General features: G+C 44.2%; 1 protein-coding gene across 1 annotated transcript; it reads right to left on the bottom strand.

The window, feature by feature from the left end:
• Nucleotides 1–2,211: 2,211 nt before the first annotated feature.
• Nucleotides 2,212–19,830, bottom strand: LOC133417955 (SH3 and cysteine-rich domain-containing protein 2-like). Its single transcript, XM_061706215.1, has 11 exons — nt 19,488–19,830; nt 11,587–11,974; nt 10,629–10,723; nt 6,941–7,025; nt 6,736–6,848; nt 6,594–6,657; nt 6,392–6,447; nt 6,131–6,219; nt 4,985–5,036; nt 4,322–4,459; nt 2,212–3,765 (listed from the first exon to the last, which is right to left on the bottom strand). The coding sequence occupies exons 1-11, from the start codon at nt 19,575–19,577 to the stop codon at nt 3,667–3,669; spliced, it is 1,269 nt and encodes a 422-aa protein (XP_061562199.1). The 5' UTR covers nt 19,578–19,830; the 3' UTR covers nt 2,212–3,666.
• Nucleotides 19,831–21,118: the final 1,288 nt, after the last annotated feature.

The following is a 21,118-nucleotide window of genomic DNA, read 5'->3' as shown; positions in this document are numbered from 1 at the left end:
TACGGTAAACCCCCGCCCACTCACGGTTCGCCATTCGTAAATTCACCCAATCGTGGATTTTTGGGGGGGACGCTATCCTCCGTTATTGACTGAAAAACTAATTTTGCGCTCATCTGCTGACATCTTGGTACTGAAGTGAGTGGAGGAGCTTCCTTTAGACCAAGGTAGTCCTTTGCTACCATCTTGTGGCGCATATATGCAATGACAGCACTGTATAAACCTTTTCTTATGTGTTTTTAATCAAGCACTACTATTGTATAAAAAGACAGCAGGCACCTGAGCTGTGCGCCTTTAAGGGGCGTGGTCTAGTGAGTGATATCAGGAAAATGGCCTGCGTGAGAGCGTCTGGGTGTGAGCTGTGGCCTACAGCAGCACCTTGTGAGTGTTTTTATTTTGTATTTTTGACGGTTTGCGGCATCTTTAGCTCGCTCATAACGTCATTTGTGGCTCGCGACACACAGAAAAAAAAAATAGACCAAGCGACAGCTCCTTTCTTGAGTTGGGGCAGTCGTAAGTCAAGGCACCACTGTACCTGTCGATAATCGTCATGTGGGGAATGGAAGGGATTATTATGTACAGTATATTCCTGCTTTTCATTTTTTTCCCCGAAAGCTTTCCGCCCCTCTCGGCCCGCGCGTGTAATCAAGAGCTATTTTTAGCGTGCGAGTTTCCTCCACACTTTGCAACACGGACGTATTGTTTCCCCCGAGCTGTCGACGCCCCGTGAAAAACGATTCAAGTGCGAACGCACCAAACGAGACGTCGGCTTGACGTTTCGGGCGCACCTCAACAAGATAAAAAAAATGGAGCACATTTTATTTGTTTCTACTTTTTTGCGTTCTAATTATTTTTCTTCTAAGAAAATCATTATTACTATATTTCATTTTGCATCATACATCCTTATTTTATATTTCAAAATAATTCAAATGTTTATGGTATTTTGAAATGATTAATTACATGATTAATTCCAATAGTTTATATTGTTGCATTTATTATATTAAAATAAATTACATTGTTTTATTTACAATTTTCTGTTCATTTTTAAACGATTAAACATATTGCATCTATAGTTTCATTTTAATATTTTAAATTTTGTATTTTTTGATAAAATTATGATTTTTCTATTAGTTTCCCGCATTAAAATTTGATAATGAATTACCTTTTATTTAATTTTAAAAAATTAAAACATTGAAATCAATTATTTTGTTTTAATTATGATTTCAAATAATTGTATATATGTTCATGTTAATATTTTATATTATTTTGTATTTTCAATTAATTGGTTTCATTCTTTTGAATCAGATTAGGTTTTTTTACATAAAAAAATATAAATGAATAAACTACTTGTTTTATTACATTTTTAAATGATTACGTTTTAAAATATATTATCCAATGTTTTTAATTTAGAGGAATTTAAAATCATTGTTTCTATATTATATTTTTATATTATACATTTTTAATATTGCCGGTGTTTTTAATTTTAAATGAATTTTGTATGATTTAAAATATATAGTTTTATATTTGTATATCGTGCATTATTTCTCAAATGATTACAAATAATAGTAATTACAGTAAAATGACTGTATTTTATAATCTATACTTAAAATACAATTTACAAATCTAAATAAAACAATCAAATAAAAAAAAGTTAAATATATTTTATTTATTATTAATTCATTTTATTTGTTGCTGCCATTGCGCACCCTCTCCGGTGACAGAAAATGGAGAAAAAGCGACGACGCGCCCGTGGGAAGTTGACGTCCTGCCAGTCGCGCGTCTTTCCTAAACCGTATTTCATCCACTCTGATAACAGAATTGGGTCATCATTTGAGCAATCGCACCGCCGCCGCCGCAGCAGGCATGCACGCACGCGCGTGCGCACACACACACACACACACACACGCTCTCTGCCAGTGTTGACAACGGCCTGCCAGCGGCTTTTCCGCTGCCAATGACTTTTATTGGGAGTTAATGGTATTACGTACGCTCATTACGAGCAGACGACATTTCTCTGGGATGGACGCGAGGGGAACGGCGGATCCTTCCGAGGTCTGCGAACAAACAAATGGACTCGCAAGATAGAAAGACGCTAAAACTAAACGTCTCCCGTAGGCTAATTAGTACTGTACACCGCCGCTTCCTGTCACGACAATAATTATAATATCAGCTTGTCATACAAAAGAAGATGACACACACACACACACACATACGTGGAGGGTTCATCGCATTTTATTGGGGCGATACCGAAAGGTGATATGGCCTGTCAAAAAGGGATCCTGAGCCCAAGTGTGCGTGTGGACAAAACAAAGCAAGCGACTTGAATGCGGTGTGCATAGTGTTTTAAAGTCAACGGACTAAATAGAAATACAGTGCACCCAGAAAGTATTCACAGCGCTTTACTTTTTCCACCCTTTGTCACGTTACAGCTTCAGAATGGAAAAGCAAAAGAAGAAAATATGAAAAAGTGAGGCGTTGTGAATAGGAAAGTATTTACAACACCTCACTTTTTTCAATGTGAATACTTTCCAGATGAGGAATGCGGAAAACGTGGACTAAATGCTTTCTGGATGCACTGTGTGCGTGTGCGTGTGGCTCTGCTACAAGTGAGCTATCAACGCCCTTATTAGGCGCTTCCTGCATGGCTCTACCATCCAGAGTAGCGTGTCACTAGAAGGCTATCCGCGTTTCATTTACACTTAGTGCTTCACGCTGGCGTGCCGAGCGCTCGGCGCGCAACCCACAGAGGCGCCATTTTGACAAGAAACACAATTCTCTGACCATATGCGTGCGTACGGCGGATAAGGCAGATTGGGAATGTCGAATTTCGTGCGACGAGGCTCCCAGAGGTGCACGAGTGCGGGGCTAGCGTACATCGGTGACAGCGGAACCTCCACGAAAGTGGAACGCCGCAAACGTCGGACCCAATTTAAGGCGAAATTTGGAGACGAAACTTCCGTTTGTGTGCTAAACCTCACAAGACTTCAGCATCTCAAGCGAGGCTGTTCTTTCCATTTTACACACATTACAGAGTCCTGTAACATTTGCTGCATTAATATAGCCGTTGTCGCCCCTGTACAAATCGAACGTGGCCCGTGAGCACAAACGTTTGCCTGCCCCTGAATTCTAAACGATTAGCACCACAGGTGCTTTTTGCTATTTCTTTGGCTTTTTCTTTGCGTTTTGTGACAGCCAAAGAGGGAAAGTGTGACGCGAGCCGACATGGAAATTCCTGCAACATTTGAAAGTGCAATATAAATGATTACAGTTCATTAAAAATGCATGTAGGGCATGTAGCTGACGGCTAATGATTAGCATGAAAAGGATGAAGGAAGCTTCATGTTCCACTTCGGAGGTTCCACTGCTTCAGAAATTTTTTTTCCGAGTTGCGTACGATAACGCGAGTTATTATTATGTGCAAATAATGAATAAAGGACTGAACGTGTGACACGAAGTCTCCCCGTAGGCTTCCGAAGCGGTGAGGTAGCCGGACGTCCCGTTTGTGCTCCTTGACGCGACAGGCCCCACTTTGCGCTACAAGAAACGTAGCTCAAAAGAAAACAAAACAAGCAAAGCTGTTGTTCCCTACGTCAGCTGTTCATTTCGCGGCCGTCAAGCGAGAGCGTTTATATTACTTATAACGGCTGTGAGTATTATTAGTAGCTGATGTCATATTTCAAGTAAAACGTCCGCCGGCACCAAGCCCCGCTTCTTGCCGCTGCTCAGTCGCAGGAAGCCGTCCGTCTCCTCGTTCTTGCCCACGCAGATCTGCGGCGGGAGAATGCGCGGCGAGGCACGGTGCGGATAATTCCGGATTGGCGACAAGGGTACGGGAAGGGGGGGGGAAAGGAATCGGAAAAGCGGGATCATGGAAAGATTTAGGGAAGGCGGGAGAGGGGCGGGGAGGGGAGTGGGCACATTTGACGAGGGGTGGTGCAAATAATCCAACATTTGGGAAGCATTGGAAAAAAAATTGGAAACGGGTTTATGGGCAAGAAACGGGAGAATCGGTAAGATTGAGAGAATGGGCCCATCGGACAAAGGGTGGTAAAGAAGGCGGGGGAAATGAAAGGGGGATTGGGAAATCGAAAGGGAATCGTAGGTAAGGTTGAGAGATTGGACGACAGATGGGGAAAAAAGTGAAAAGAGAAAGGACAGAACACAGGAAAGGAGAAGTTAGGGAAAAGGTGAGTTTTTCCGGAATGAGGCTAAAAGTGAGCTGCATCAAAATGCAAATATGCCGTCTTCAGCACTTTTACGCATCCATTTGCATACATTGGAGCTAATGCATTCACTGTGTGTGCGCGTGCGTCTGTGCGCTCACCTGGGCCTCTTTCACCGTCATCTGGCCTTTGTCTCGGTCGCCGTGGAAACCAGCCGCGACCTTCCACACCCGCTCCCCCGGGCGCACCCGCTGCACAAAGTTGGCAGGGAAATATCCCACCTTGTTGCGGCTTTTCCCCTGATAAAACACAAAACGCACGGCGTTATAAAAACAGGGCAATTACCAAACATGACATTTGTGATCAGATGACGATGATGTAGTGAAGCAGCATGTGGCTCATTTCTGCTCTATTCTTGGTTACAAGTAATTAGCGGGTAGGGGTTAACGCTAGTGTGTAGATTTAGTGGGTGAGTGTAGGGATTCGGGTCAGGATTAGGTGTAGTTAGAGGTCGCGGGTTAGGTTTAGAGGATGGGATTAGGTAGTAGACGCATGAATTGGCCAATTCAACACACGCGCACAATTGCTCGCTTCACACGTCCGGCATCCGGCGTCCGGCCCCCTCCCTCGCCCTCCCCCCGACCGCCTGCCCACGCCTGCTAGCCATGCTAACGCCCACATCCACTGACCTTCAAAGGCAACCAGGCGGCTCTCAAGTCTCGCTGCCTTGCTGGACTGGAGGAGGCTTGACTGATTGCAAGTGCCAGGATGGCATTTGCGCACAAAGGCTAATGTGAGCCACAAGAACAAAGATGATGACTCACCTTCCACCAGTCCTCGTTGGCGTCATCTGTGACTTTGACTCTATCACCAGGCCTGAAAAAACAACAACAAGCAGCTAGCGTTAGCTGAAACGTTATCTTGGGCTAAATCCGGGTTGTTTGGTTGATCCACTGAATCCGTTCATTCATGCTCATACGTGATTTTTCATTTTATTTTTGAATCTATCTTTTTACCACCTTCCGTAGTGTCTTCACACACAAAGTGACACTTACTCCCTGCTAATCGCTAGCTTCCGGTAGCAATCTGGCTAGCTAGTATTGTTGCTTTTTAACAGTACAGATGTGACCACTACAGGGAACATGAATGCTAAATTATTCAAGTCATTGTTGCACTTGAACAATATATTTGTCTTCAAATGTTCTCAACGTCTGTTTCAATGCTGTCATCACATTTGACAATCGGGTGGTAAACTTTGCACCCGTGTCCTGGCATGATGGAAAATCTTTACATACAGATTTGTCCCGCCTGTTTATGGCGCTGATACAGCAGTCGAAATATTTGCGAACAGCGAAAAACTACAAGAAATTGACCCTAAAAATGTTTAGTTGCCTTCAGTAATAGTTTAAAATGTAAAGACACCACAAACTATAATCCAACATCACTTTAATATGATTTCAAACTCATTTGACAACCCTTAAAAATAAACGGTTTGCAGATTATTTTCATGGCCGTCAACATCCCAGCGTAAACTGAGCTCCTCCACGACAGATGTTAGTCTCTCAGTCGGCATGTATCATTTCAACAAACTTCCTTGACACCAATTACTACTTTGCCATTAGGGTGGGCTTTGGCACCATCTTGCGACATCTTAGGGAATAATAGAAAGAGCACAACAATGCGTTCCAACTGGTTTTGACGTCTGCAGTAGACTCACCCGAGGCTTGACGTCATTCCCCCACTATTCCGTAACCTGTCACTCCGATGATTTGTGGCGAGGCGTTCACGGTGCACAGAGATTACCGGTGGCCATCAAAACACGCTCATCCCTTCAGCAACCTATTGGTGGTTCCCACTTCTCTGGCACACGCGACACAGCTCTTTGTCTTTCCCGGTATCCCGCCCGGTGTGTAAAATGGACCATAGTTCATACTACTACTACTACTAATAATAATAATAATATGACTGACTGTAGTTCCAAGTCGTTGTTTTCCTGAGGCAGGAACTTGTAGAGAGCCACGTAGGTGTGCATGGAGTGGACCTCCACACATCTGGGAGTCTAAAGAAAATCACACGGATTACTTGAAGAAGAAGAGGTAGAAGATAAAGAGAATGGAGAGAAAGAAGAGGACAGAAAAAGGGGAGGAGAAAGAAAAGAATATAGAATAGGACAAAGATGAGTAAAAAGAGGAGGAGGATGAGAAGAAAGGGGTAAGAAGAAGAATATACACCTTAAAGCTGACTCGTTCTTCAGAATCTGCCTTCTCGCTTTCAGGAGGGGTGAGCACTGGACACGCACACGCACGCGCACGCGCACACACACACACACACACACACACACACACACACACACACACAATGAGGAAGAAGAGAAACTGTCAATGGACAGACAGATGTTTACATTAAGCGTCTGTGTGAAAAAGGCTGGCCTACTTCCTGGAATGGGCTCCTCTTCCGCGATTGGCTGATTCTCCAGCTTGTCTGGGAGCTTTTCAGCCTGAGGAAGAAAGAAAGTTTGGCTCAGCGTTCTTTTTTTTTTCCGACATGTTTCCGGCAGCTACGACAAGACGGCTACCCGGTGACAGGGCGACTCGGAGATGCTGCCGAAGCTGCAGCGACTCATCTGCGCCAGCGACGTCCCGTAGCGCAGCGCTTCGTACACGGGGTCCACCGTGGCGTGGTCGACCTCTGCCAGACAACAAACGGTGCCACATAGTTGACATTTAGTCGCTGATCAACAGCGATCATTCCCCCAAACAAACACGCATACACTCACTCACCCTGCACATCAGGAGTCTCCCTGACGACGCCCAGCGACTCTGTGGTTAGTAGAGGCGAGCTGAAGTTTCGCTTAAAAGCTCCCGTCTGAAGGGGGAAGGCGTGCGGGGGAAGACGAGAAGCGACAGGTAAGGCAAAGCGCAGGCTGAAGTGACGTGAGAGTGGAAAGAAAAGACAACGACGCATTTGTGCGTGTAGGTTATCGTGAGGGGGGGAAGGTGGCTCGATGAAATGTTACAAGAATGCGTGCAGCCACATCTGCTGCCTGAATGGGTTGCAGAGGAAGTCAAAAAATGGGAGTCCAGAAACACATACAGTAATCCCTCGTTTATCGCGGTGCTAACGTTCCAGAAGACCCCCGCAATAGACAAAAGCATTGTATTATTTATATAAATTGAAGTTTCATGGATGCAATTCAATGTCAACAACAACATGTAATGCTAGGAAGTGAAGTTTGATGTAGAACCATTCACACATACTGCAATTTAGGCGCGACGTTTCAGTCACTGCTCGTTTAACTAAGTGATGAGCGATACACAATTGATTAGAGTTTGGACATTTTCAATCCATGTTTACGGCGTACGCCGAACTAGCTGCAAAGACAAACACTAGAAGTCAGCGAGCCATAAATAGTCCCAGTGTCGTCTCTTGGGGCCAGCAAGGTCACCCCCGAAGGTGAGCGCGATCGAACGGGCCTAAAAAAATAAAATAAAATGTGTGAAACCAAAAGTGTCCTGAGGAGGACGACAACAATAAGAACATTAGCACAGATGCCAAAGGTGTCATCAGTTGGCCAGATGGCCCCAGAGCATCTCCATAGGAGCGTACCATCACTACATCAAATCAGCTAATGGGCTCCTATCGACCTCACTCTTATTATTGTTTCATGTGTGATCAAGCATGACGAAAAATGACCACGCGATCCACTGCCAGGCTGCAGATGATCAAGCGATACAAGGATCAGTGGGAGCTTTATTTAGCAGGAGGAATAAGTTTAGAACGCTCATCGGTGCGACAGAAAGACGTGACAAAGGCACGTTTTTCTCACCTTGATGAAGCGGTTTTGTCCTCTAATAATAATAATAGTCACGCACAGTGAAACGTCAACCTTTGTGTGTGTGTGGGGGGGAGTCTGAATGGGTTGCAGAAGGAATCAAAACAGCATGTAGACATTCTGTAGTGGCTCCAACAACATGGAATGCTGAGGCTAGAGAGCACATTTTGCTGCACAAGCGCTCGCAAGTACCACAATTCCGGCTCAAATAGTTTTCTTCCTAAATGGGTTGCAGACAAACTCAAAACTGGAAGGTTCCGTTGTGGTGCCAACAACAAAGCAAAGTTTGTTGTAGAACCATTCACAAGTACAGTGTTGCAAATCAGGCCAGCCCCATTTGAATTGATTTGTAATAGTTTGATTTAAAAAATAAATAAATAAAAAATAAATAAATAAATAAATACAAATTCTTGTCATGACTTCCCTGCAGGTCATTATTTGAGGAGAGGTGAAGCTCCGCAGGCCTCTTTAATCAAGCTGTTGTTCTTAACATTGAATTAATGCTGACGCCACCACAGCAGTAATGCAGAGCTGCTTTATTGCGGGCTAACATTTTTTTTTTTTTAAATGATGGCACACTGTGCTATTGAACGTGAGCACACACCGGGGAGCTGAACGCATTTATTTCCTGGTCTATTTTAAACCCTCGAAGATGTCCACTCTCACAAAAATGGCCACCTTCCCGAAAACAAAAGACAATTACACTTTCTGTATTTAAAACAACCACATAGCTTTGGCTAAGGAAAGTCCGCTCAGCTTAATACTAACAAACAATGTCAAATGTCATAGACAGGCTAACCAATACTCAAAAGGATACTGTAGAATCTTTAACCTTCGTAAAGAATTTCTAATATTCTGCGGCTTACTGAAGAGTTGAGACGGGCTCCATGTACAAGATATCTGTATGTCTGTATTACAAGGCCCCCTGGTGGCCAAGGCGCACAAACCAGAAGGAGCAGCACAATGTCCATTGAACTACACTGTGTTTGTATAAAGTACAATATTACGGACTGCTTTTTTTCCCCAATTAAAAAACAATATGCAGCTGGTACGGATCAATGGCATTTCCGTTCATTTCAATGGGGAACGACGATTTGAGATAAGACTGTCCTCAGTTCCGAGCGTGGTCACGGAACAAGGCACCACTGTAAATCCTTTTTTCGCCACGTTAAACCAATCGGTCGCCTGAAACATACATAAACAGTTTAAAGGCCAGTGTGATTACGATCCAATTCCAAATTTGTAGCAACATCTCGCAAAGAGATGTGAGATGTTGCTACACACTGCCTCCTACAAGGGTATCTCGCAACTGAAATGATAAACGTGTGCCACTATTGCGGTTGTATAAAACTAAGTGTGTGTGTGAGATAAAGGGTGACAATCCCCCCTGACTATAATGAATATTTGATGTGTACATTTCGGGCTGAAGACGCTCATCCTCGCGACGACGTCAGCGCATTTCCAAGCGCGCCTGCTCACTGCGCGACTCCCCGGCAAGTCATGCGGACGTGCGGCTGCTTCCCGAAACGTCTAATCCCTGCTTTGAAGAGGGCGCAGCCATCCAAAAGGACAGCGATGACGGCTTGCTTCCTTCCCGTGCCCTCAAACGCGCACGATTTCACACCGAATTAAGCCGGGCCAGCTTGCTGGGGGCAGATATTGATTTAGGAAAGGGAAGAGAAACGTAGCATCGTGAGAAGGCGGGAAAGGAGAAGGAGGAGGGCTGAGAAAAGCTGCATCGGTGTCATACAACTTGAACCTGAGCCATTTTATAGTTCATTCTCTACCCTTAGCAACCTTTCACACGTTGGTCAGTGTCTTAATCGTCTTTGCGGGACAGCTTATATTTGCTCTGACAGGGGACTCGATCGTCTTTATACAGTATGGGGGGCCTAATCCCATGAGCGAGACTGCTTGGGAAACCATTACAGCATCCAGATGCTCTTGTAGCATTCCGTGAGTCACTGCGCACGCTGCCGCAGATGCGGTGTGGAAATATGCATCCGCAGTGAGGCAGATTACTGCCACTACAACAGAAGAGCAACCAATTAAAGAGAACAAGTGGCAGAACAACTCAAAACGGAAAGGAAATGTTCTGTAGCGCTTCCAACAGCGCGTAAGGCTAATGTTAGAACCAATTCAGGCCCGACAAGTTTGCTGGCTGAACGGGTTGCAGAGGAACTCACAACATGACGCACATGTTGCCCAGCCGTTCCAACAACATGTGATGCTAATTCTTGAACGCAAAGTTTGTTGGGGAATTATTGACAACGACGAGCTTGCTGCTTAAATGGGTAGCAGAGGAATTCAAAACTGGACTTAGATTTTTCCTAGATGTTCCACCTGTAATGCGAATGCAAGAAAACAAAAGTCTGGTTCCACAGTGGCTCCAACGACATGTAATGCGACATTTGGGGTGTAATTGCAATTCAGGCCTGACTAGTTTGCTGGCGAAATGGGTTGCAGAGGAAAAAAAATAAAAAATAAAATAAATCAAAGCAGGACATACAAGTTCCGAGCACTTACAACAACATGTAATGGTAATGCAAGTATGTAAGGTTGGTGTATTGCAATTCAGGCCCGACACATGCGGATGTTGCGCACGTTGACGTTAGCCCGTGCCTCCGCTTCCCTACCTTGCCAGCGCAGGGCTGCCGGGACAGCTCCGACGAGCACCACAGGTGAGCGGCCAGTTTGCAGGCTCTGCAGCGCAGGCCTTGCTTGGAGTTGCCTGCGTGGACATACGCATCGCTTTCTTAATTACATTTACAGAAATCACAGAGGCGGACCGACCGTAGACCGTGTTGGGCCCGAAAGAGTGCAGATGATGGCACTGGAGTCATATTCATCAGTGCCATCACGCGGAGATTTGTGGACTGGTGACAAAGCACTTTGTTTGCCTCAGGAAGGAAAGAAAAGGACAAATAATCCCGCCGAGAGGTAAATGGTTTGAAAACAAATCAATGAATTTGCCCTTTAAAACTAGCATTTCAAGCAGGGACGGGCATGAATAATACCTTATTGTTAGGAATGTTCGCATTCATGTCATATTTGATGGCTCCAATATTCATATCAACAAAGATATGGCATTACAAAGTCGCTACGTCTTGGTTGAACGGATTTCATAATTCAGGCTCGGCTAGCAGCTCCAACAACATGCCACGCTCATGCTAGAAAGTGAAGCTTGGTGTGGAATCGTTCACATGTAAGTACCGGACCAACTGGGAATCGAAACAGGGATTAAATGTTCTTAAGCACCTCCAACAACATGTGATGCTAATGGTTCTGTGGAACCATCGACAAGTACAGCAGTTCAGGTCAGACTAGCTAGCATATGTGCTCTCATCGTGGTAGTCCAAAAACATGTTATGCGAGAAAACGAAGTTGGGTGTGGGACCATCGATGGACTGCAAATCAGGCATGACTAGTCTGCTGCCGAAAAGGGGTTGCAGGGAAAATCAAAACAGGGTGTACAGTATAGGTTTTGTCGTAGTTCCAATGCTAATGCTCATGTGACACCCCAAAGGTGTAGAATTCTGTAATTCGGGCCTGAATAGTTTGCTGCAAGAAATGATGTAAGCAAGCGGCTATTACCTTGGATCATGTGTTTGCATCGCTCGCAGCTGCTCGGCCTGCGGAAGACGTGCTCGTGGAAACAGTGAGTCTTGAGCGGCGTCGTGGACGGGGACGGAGACTTGGGCTGAACCGTGGCGCTCAGGGACAGCGAGGGACCGACGGAGGGCGAGCGCGACAACTCCGACAGCGACGGGTCGAGGCTGTCGGCCGGCGAGAGCGAGGCCGATCGCTCGTAGGCCAGGGGCGACTCGGACAAGGCCGGCGGCGGCGGCGCAGTCTGGGACGCGGGCGGGATGATGAGCATGCAGGGGGGCCGCGGGTCGGCGTTGTTGCGCTGGAAGAAGTTGTCCACGCTCTTGCTGCGCATCACGGACTTGAAGGACAGCGAACGCTTCAGACGCTGCAGCTGGAAGGAAAGTGAACACGGCGTTAGCAAACGACAAGTAGCACTGCAATATACTGCCTAAACGGTCTGCAGAGGGCGTCAAAAGAGGAAGTACATAGTTCCATAGCTGTTCCAACGACATCGAAAGCAATCAGCCGCCTTGATGGGTTGAAAAGGTAGTCAAAACAGGAAGTACCCGTTACGTCACTGATCAAACAACGTAATGGTAATACGAGAAAGTCAAATCTGGTGTGACACCACTGACAAGTACCGACCGGCCTGATTAGTTTGCCGCCTTGATGGGTTGCAGAGGAAGTTAAACACTGGAAGGTTTTGTTGCTGTTCCACCAACATGTAGTGCTAATGCTAGAAAGCCAACTTCGGAGTTGAATCATTCACAACTCTTGTCTCGCTTGCCGCCTAAATGGGTTGCAGAGGAAATAAAAACAGGAAGTAGAAGTGCCGTGGTGGATCAAACATGATAGAACGCTAATGCTAGAAAGCCAAAGTTGGTGTGGAACTGTCGACAAGTACTGCAATTCAGGCTTGACTAGTTTGCCGCCTAGATGGGTGCAGAGGAAATAAAAACTGGAAGGTTCTGTCTTAGTTATGACAACATGGAATGTTAATGCCAGAAAGTCAGGTTTGGTGTGGACCCATTCCATCAAGTGCTGTAATTCAGGACGAAGAAAAACCTTGGCTCATGAGCCACATGCTGCGACACCAAATCATTCGAATCTAACCACATGCTGTGTTAAATGTCCCCTCAGTGTTAAAGGATGACATTGAATCATGCACGAGTGATCTTTGAAGAAAGAACAGCACAAAGCCCGTTTTTCAAAGCACCCTTTGAGCGTCCGTGCTCAGTCAGGCTTCTTTCTCCTCTTCCATCCCCATCACCCTTGCCCTCTTCTCTTCCTCCCTTCCCAACTTCCCGGCTTCACAAATTTGCCATCCCTCGCCAACAGATGCCAATCGATAGGCTTTTTAGAAATTCACGTTTGATTGGTTTCATTGAGCGGACCCGCCTGCGCCTTGGCACCAGACGCTACCCGTTTATCCGCGACTCTGCCTCTTTTCATCTCATCACTGCCATAATAAAAAAGGATGTGATCAGGCAAACCCTTATTCAGCCATCTCGGTGAAGCAGCATATGTGGCTCTATGTATTCCCCAAGGTTGTTTTTGGACTCACTCTCCCAAGGATTTGCTCTGTACAACTTCTCCTCTTTCAAGTCTAAAATGTCGGCGTCGAAATTAACCAGTCAGCACATTTCCATTTCTATCCTTAATCACCCTAACCTGCTGCACATCTTTCCCATCTCTAGAAAGAAACCAAAAAGACAACTTTGGGTGTTTTCGGGTGTTCGTTGCAACCCTGAGCATCTCGCTGCAAAAGTCCAATCGATACTGAGCAGGTAGCGGCTCTTCTTCTTCATCTCGGCACGCAGACGCCAATTAGTGTGAGTGATGAAGAGCTGCCTCTATTGACCCACTTTTTGCCCGCACTTTTGTGTAAAAAAACAAAACAAAAAACCAACGCTTTCTACCCGGAGACGAGCGCACGCTTTCTTCAATAGACGTCTCCGATGCGCATTTAATAATGGATGTCGCCGTATTACGGTTCGATCTCATCAGAGTTTTAAAGTAGTTCATATAAAAACACAATCAATAGCGGAATTAAAGGGAATATATCATGGTAAACTGCTTTTTTATGTTTGTACACAAATAGTTGTCTCTAGAGTCCCTGCCCAGCCTTCGAGTGTGAAATTAAAACGAACTAATCTACAGATATCTGCCTCGTCCTTAAAATGTGATGTAACAGTGGGGATAATGAATTAGTTTCTCAGCCAATGACAAGATCAGCTAGTCCGCTCCAGAACGAGAGAACCCTTTTTGATGCGGCAGCCAATGCGCTACTATCATGTCAATGCCAAAAAAAGAAGCAGAGCTGCAGCGTTAACACAGTACGGTGGTGCCTTGAGGTACGACTTGTAACTCAAAACACTTTCAGAAATTACAGCCTCCCAAAAAAAGAACAAGAAAAATGTACGGAATGTGTTTTCTAATAAGAAAACTAGCACTCAGTAATATTGTATTTTATAAAAACATACAGTTATGACGTTTAAATAGAATGTCAAGAAAGCTGTCTTCGCCACATTTTTTTGCTTCAATTCAATGGACATTGTGCTGCTCCTTCCGGTGTGTACGCCTTGGCCACTTGGGGGCGGTATAATATTGCCATACAGATATACTGTAGAAGAGGAAGAAGAAGAAGCATCACCTTTTATTGCCATGAACACCAAACACATGGAGCCGGTCTCAACTCCTCAGTAAGACGCAGTAATATTGGTCGTTCTTAGCAGAGGTGGGAGAATATACAGCTTGAAGGCCCTTTTTTTTTTTTTTTTTTTTTTTTAAACAGTTGCTTACATCTGCTAAACTGCTACTTGTTGTTAGTAACAACTCCCGGTTGGATGAAGTGCAGTTTATGTGTTCCAAACAGCGTTTACCTGTCTTATCCTCAGCGGGAAAAGTGCTTTGCTCACGCTGCCGTGACTCGGTGATTTTATTTTTATATATATATATATTTTTTTTAAGAATAGAGCCGCTACTGCACATGTCACATCAAGCGAGTTCGCGGAAAGTGCAGCGCTTGAATTTGAAGAGAAACTCCTCAGAGGATAGAGAGCAGAGGAGCAAGAAAGCGGTGACAAGGCTGCTGCTTCCTGAGCATGGCTTGCTGCATTTGGGCCACTGCTGCTTGGTCAGCTTATTTGAGCTACTTGTCGGCGTTGACGGCATTTCCACATACATCGGGACGTGGTAGTCCGGGTTTTCATCTTTCCAAAAAAATCCAAAAGAGGTGATACCAAAATAATATTAACCTGCGTAAAAATCGACAGAAGCGTTGGACAGGAAAAGCTTGATGTATTTATTTACTTGACTACAGAGAGGAGAAAACATTTTCAATTAGGTCTTCATTGGGTATAATTTTCAAATCATCCGCCAAAAATGTAGTCGCACCTAGTTTTTGGGAGGAGAATTTTTGTCATTGCGTGCGAAATGCCAAACGCAAACTCGCTTACTTTCCGTGCCGTCACCCAATCACAGTCAGACACTCGGTCCGGCCAATCACATTCAGTTAGCGTCATGGCCTCGAAGACGGTCAGAAGCTTTGCCAGCCAGCGTTAGCGGACGCCTTTTCAACACTTGTGCGTTTGTTATATTCCAGGATAGACTTGCATATTTTGCAAGTGAGCATGGTACCAGTCTCATTTGACTCAAATATTTCCGCACGCTCGAGGCACCGCTGCTATTTTACGGCGCCGACCGACCACCTCTTGAATTTAGCGATCTGTCCGTGTTGTTAATGCTGAAACACGATTAGCGATCAACTTTAAATTCTAATCGTCGCGCAGCTGCGACGCGTTGATTCAACTCCTTATACATGCCAACGCTGCACTTTCAAATACCTTTTATTTCGTCTTGGTTGAGAATTACTAACAGCAATAACATCTCCTCCGACAGATGAAATGTGTCATAAATAATGCATGAAAGAGCCCATTAATTTTTCGCAAAATAGCCTGGGAGAATTTAACGAGTCGAACCAAGCACCAAGTCGAACCATTCTCACTCTTCTGATCCCTCGCGAATAGAAGTGGTCCACTCTATACAAGGAGCAACAATACAAACACGAGGGAATGAAATGAGCGATATTAACTACACACGAATAAATAATCTAGAAACAGGACCTTTTACTATATAAGCAGCGAATGCAAACTAAAGGCAGTGGGAATGGGCAACGGTGTTGTATGCGACCCCCATATCAACAATATCTGCAGTCGGAGCAAAACCATCAAAACATGAAGAAATAGAAGAAAGAAAAACAGTTATGTACAGGCTATTGAGAGGGAGCAGTGTCGCTTGTTGTTCACTGCAACAAATCTCCATTGTAGTGGCGGCGACATGACTTTTTTTTTTTTTTTTGCCTCCCCTCTACTCGCACACACACCCGCTACTCAATCATTAATTTATCCCGGCATTCTTCACAACAGCCTATTTATAGAAGCCTCGGGCAAAGACTATTCTCTGTGCTCATCCCCCCCCCCCCCCAAACAGGCTCAAGAACAAGGCGAAAAGTGCCAGAATAAAAACAACGTATTTGGGGAGGCGCAGTATTTCTAGGTCACGTTCTAGCATTCTGTCGCCATCCGAGTAGCAGCAGCAGCAGCAGCAGCAGTAGTAGTAGTGGAGTCTGTTGTTCTTGCAAGAATTTAGTCGCTTTTCATCCAAAAAGTGCACTGAAATGAGTACATTTTTAAAGGGGTTTCAAAATGTGAGGTCATAATTTGAAGGTTTTCTAGGGGCAGCCACAATGACCAATGATCAGCAAATTAGTTTCCAGTTAACTTCCTGCTCCATTTAAAGCAATTTTGCAAAAAGAAAAAAAAAAAAAATTTGTTACAGTACAGCAATTCTGCTGCTATTTGTTAGCCCCCCCCCTATGACATTTCCCATTATGTGTTCGCATTAAGCGAGCTGACTTTGTTATACAAGCAAAGTCACGTAGTTGGCTCTCATATGTTTATAACAGGAGTGGGCAACCTGCCACAAGAGCATTTCATCAGGCCCTGAAAACATATTTGCAGCATGGCATTCGCAAATTTGCCTATTCAAAGATTTCTTTGAGGAACCTTTTCCTCCATTATTTGCTGGGGAAAAACTCACCTCGTATTGGGGTCACTTCGCTGCCAAAGGACAGAACTCAGTCGTAAACCCACGACCCTGTAGATAGCTGCGGGTTCCACAAGGCTCTATACTAGGTCCACAGACTTTGACATAAAACTCGAGAAATGTCACAATTACTTGCCGTTCCGGTAAATAAAAATAAAAAAATGCTGGGGTTCCACTCAGCTCACTACTCATCCCACTCATTTTCCCAGTATATGCATGTAAAAATTGCCTGGCATTGACAGACAAAGTTTCGAGTTTATGAACAGCACACAATGAACTAATTTGTTTTATATTTTTGTCCTAGTGTTTTTCAGACAAATATTTACTGTGGTTAAGACTTTATTACTGGGTTGGGGTACGTTAGCAACATAATACGGTCTGTTCTGACTTTGGCTTAATTGAAGTCGGCGCCATAGGAAAGGAACGCTGTCGTAAACCGAGGATCCCCAGTATAGTACTTTGTGTGCAAAAATGTATCGCTTGCAAAACACTGCCTGCAAAGTTAAGAAAAGTCTTTCGGTTGTGATTTGACCCATCTCTTGCCATTATTTCCTACGGTGACTGTGTCGGGTTAGCAGCCCGTTTGTTGTGAATTACGAGCCCAGGCCAGACACAGCAAACATCTGTTCTGGGATTGGCCCATAAATTCAACGCCCACCGCTCGCGCATTGTGTCGTCCGGAGGCCAGCACAAAAACAACAACGTCACCCGCCAGCCTCAGTGTGATTTGTTGGATGGGTTCCTTTGACAATGTCTTGTTGTAGGTCACGTTAGTCGCAAAATAGCCTCGTTTGTCCCGGTACCGCAGACAATCAGACATTTGAGGCATCAAATGTATATAAGCTGTTACTATGCATTATTTGATCATCAAATGTCATAGCTGTATTGGGGGGAAAAGTCTACATTTCTATATTTGCATGATTATAGTCTTACACTAATTAAAAATATTTAAATATATCCATCCATCCATTTTCTTTACCGCTTATCCTCACAAGGGCCGCTGGAGCCTATCCCGGCTATCTTCGGGCAGGAGGCGGGGTACACCCTGAACCGATCGCCAGCCAATCGCGGAGCACATAGAAACAAACAACCAATCGCACTCACATTCGCCCCGACAGGCAATTTAGAGTCTTCACTCAACCTACCGCGGCATGTTTTTGGGATGTGGGAGGAAACCGGAGCGCGCAGAGAAAAGCCACTCGGGCGCCGGGAGAACACGCAAACTCCACACAGGCGGGGCCGGGATTTGAACCCCGGTCCCCAGAACTGTGAGGCAGATGTGCTAACCAGTCGCCCACCGGGCCAGCTATTTAAATATATACCGCACATATTTTGTTCATGTATTTGAAGTGTTTTAACAGCTTTCGTGTCATCTTTTTCAACTTTGCACTTGCTGCACAGCCGTAAGACTGCGCGAGTGTGCATTTAATCCGTTTTGTTTTGTTCAGTTTGCCAGCGTGGCTAACGAATATCACTTCTTTTGTTTTGTTTTCTTGCTTCAAATTGTTCAGCACAGACACTCAGCGATCAAAGTAATCCGTACGTGTGCAAGTGTGAGGTCAGATAGTAAGAATTAAAGCAGCTTAAGTGTTGTGATGCAAGACCTTAATTAGCCTCGCCAACATACAAAAACGTCATGTCAAGAAGAATAAAAGATATGAAATGATTGCCAATGGAACCTAAATCTGGCGTGTTCAAAATCTGGCTCGGGAATCATTTGTGGACCGCTGAACTGTTTGTAATATTGGCCCACCAGGGATCCTAACAATAAATGGAAAACATGGCCAGCATTAGGAGGTTATGAGGAAAAGTGTAGCGCTATCACACTATTTTTTAAAACTTTGAAAAAATATGTGTGACTACAAATCTAAAAGCAGTTTAATGACATATTGTCACACTTTTTTTTTTTTTAAAAATCGTAAAAAAAGAATGTGACAGTGTCACATTCTTTTTTTACGATTTTTTTTTTGACAGTGTCACATTCTTTTTTGAGTTGAATGTTATAACTTGATATTCTCTATTTTCTATTTACAAAGATTATCGTTTAAAAATAGAAAATTGAATGAACTACATCATACTTTTTAATTTTTAATACTGTTTGAATGTAAAAGCAATTCAATCAAAAAAGTGTTTTAGAAGTTGAATGTTACATGAATCATACATAGTAAGACTAAGAACTTTTGTTTTATCACTGCAACAGACATAACTTTTTTTATTGATAACACATACATACATTTATTACTATGATTAATTGTCCAATTCTTTAATCAAATAAATACACGATTAAGTGTATGTACAAAATTGCTTAAGTAATATTTTTTTTGTATTTTATTACTGACAATCAACTCGACTATTATTAAATTAGAATAATAAATATAAATACATGCACAACAGAAAATGTTAATAATACAGAAAAATCCACTTACTTATTATATTACTCACAATAAATGTAATTACAATTTACCCACCTATTAAGGTATTTAATCCACTAAATACAGAATTTCTTTTTTTTTTTTTTTTACTATTTTATTCCAGTATTTACATTCAATAAAATCACCATTTAATGAGATCAATTTTACAGAACCAATTTGATCTTGATAAACCGTCTCGATGAACGCCAGCAGTCTTGAGAAGGTAAATGTCACTGGCCACTTGATTAGGCACATGTGCACGCAAATGCATCGTGTGGCAAGAAAGAAAGAAAGAAAGAAAGAAAGAAAGAAAGAAAGAACGAAAGAAAGAAAGAAAGAAAGAGAAAGAAAGAAAGAGAGCAAGCCCAGTTGCAGGTGCGGTCTTACCTTGGACTCCGGCTGGCTGGGCGCAGTGGCCGGCGGTCTCTGGAGGTCCCGCCGCTGCGGCTCGTTCTCCTTCTCGCTGATTTCCGTCATGACGACTAAAAGCAACAACCCTCGGTTGTCCGAGCTCGAGAAAGAGCGGCCAAGAAATCAGGCGAGCGACGACGCGGCCGTCGCAAGAAGTGGACGGAGTCCGACGTCTTCCCTCGGCCGACGCTCGTCATTCGAGCGATGTATCCCGTCAAAAGCGTCCCGATCGTTGGCTTCGATCACTGTTCGAAGTCCAATTGGTCGGTGCGGACGCCGCCCGGCTTCTCTCCCGTCCACCGGGATGCTACTTTCCAGCTCCACTTCCACTCGAAAACGCCTCCTAACGCGCTCGATGGCAACTTTGAGTTCCCGGTGACGTCGCACCCGCCTCGTTCCCGATTGGTCGAAAATGCCGCCGGGGAACGGGCATACGGACGAGGTGAGCCAGGATTGGCTGAGCCCACCGTTGTGGGCGGGACTTTGCTAATAGGATCGTAATGGTGGGAAAAGCATGGCCCGCGCATACTATTTTTCTGTGGTTGCTGTAATTGTAACGGATTTCTTTGGGGAACCTTTTGTCGCACACCTCAAATTAGGGTCACTTGGCTGCCGTCGGGCAGAACTCAGTCGGAAACCAACAACACCCCCGTAGATTCATTCTGGTGGTGTTCCGCAAGGCTCTATTCTTGGTCTATGTTCTTTGACAGTCGATTCTACAATAAATGTCACTCGCTGTTACAATATAAAACTCTTTGTGTTCCACACAGTTCGCTACTCGGTCCACAGATATTTACGGTTACATTGATGTCAACATTTGCCTGCAGCTACAGTAGGAAAATACATTTTTTTTAAACTTGTTTTTTAATGGGGAAAGTAGCGCCTTATTCGAACAAAGAGTATTAAAATAATGAAAAAAATAAGTGTACAAATAGGAGAAAACACTCAGCCAACATGCTAAAGCGGCAAATGCGGGCGCAGTTGTGACACCATTCATTTCCAAACGACTTTTTTTCCACGCCCACTAAATAAAGTGACTTATGAAGTGCACTAATCCTCCAACTCTCTGTGAAAGTGAAACAGTAAAACAAGCTTTGTTGATTTTTTTTCTCTCAATGTTGACACTTTTGATTTGCTAGTTAGCATGTCGCATTTCAACAGCGAGCTCCGCGGCTACTGCCTGCGGAACGATTTGTGTTGGTGGAAGCGAATAACTGATTAAGTAAACCCTGTATCCCGAGCAGGGGGCTATATCGTTCCGACGTCGCAGTAACTTCCATTCCCTGTTCTATGGTTATCGTCGGACTTGTTTTGCAAAATGCCGAACGACTCCACGGCAGGCATGCGACAAATCATAACCGCTATTAAAATCACCTTTTTTGGGGCTATATTTTCTAAATGTTGGAAAATCTGCGTGGACTTCTGTACTTGAGCCTTTGAACTTGACTGTAGTCACACACATAAGACAATAAAAATGGTGTGAGGTGATATGAGAGGGCTTGATATTCCAACGTTTTGATTGCACATTGCAAATGTATGTGGGTCAAAGCCACTAATTCCTGATTGGCGACAAATCTCTTTCATGATGTAACATCGTGAGTATGCCA

The sequence above is a fragment of the Phycodurus eques genome, chromosome 19, assembly GCF_024500275.1.
Source record: "Phycodurus eques isolate BA_2022a chromosome 19, UOR_Pequ_1.1, whole genome shotgun sequence".
NCBI lineage: Eukaryota > Metazoa > Chordata > Actinopteri > Syngnathiformes > Syngnathidae > Phycodurus > Phycodurus eques.
This window is presented reverse-complemented; position numbering and strand designations above follow the sequence as displayed.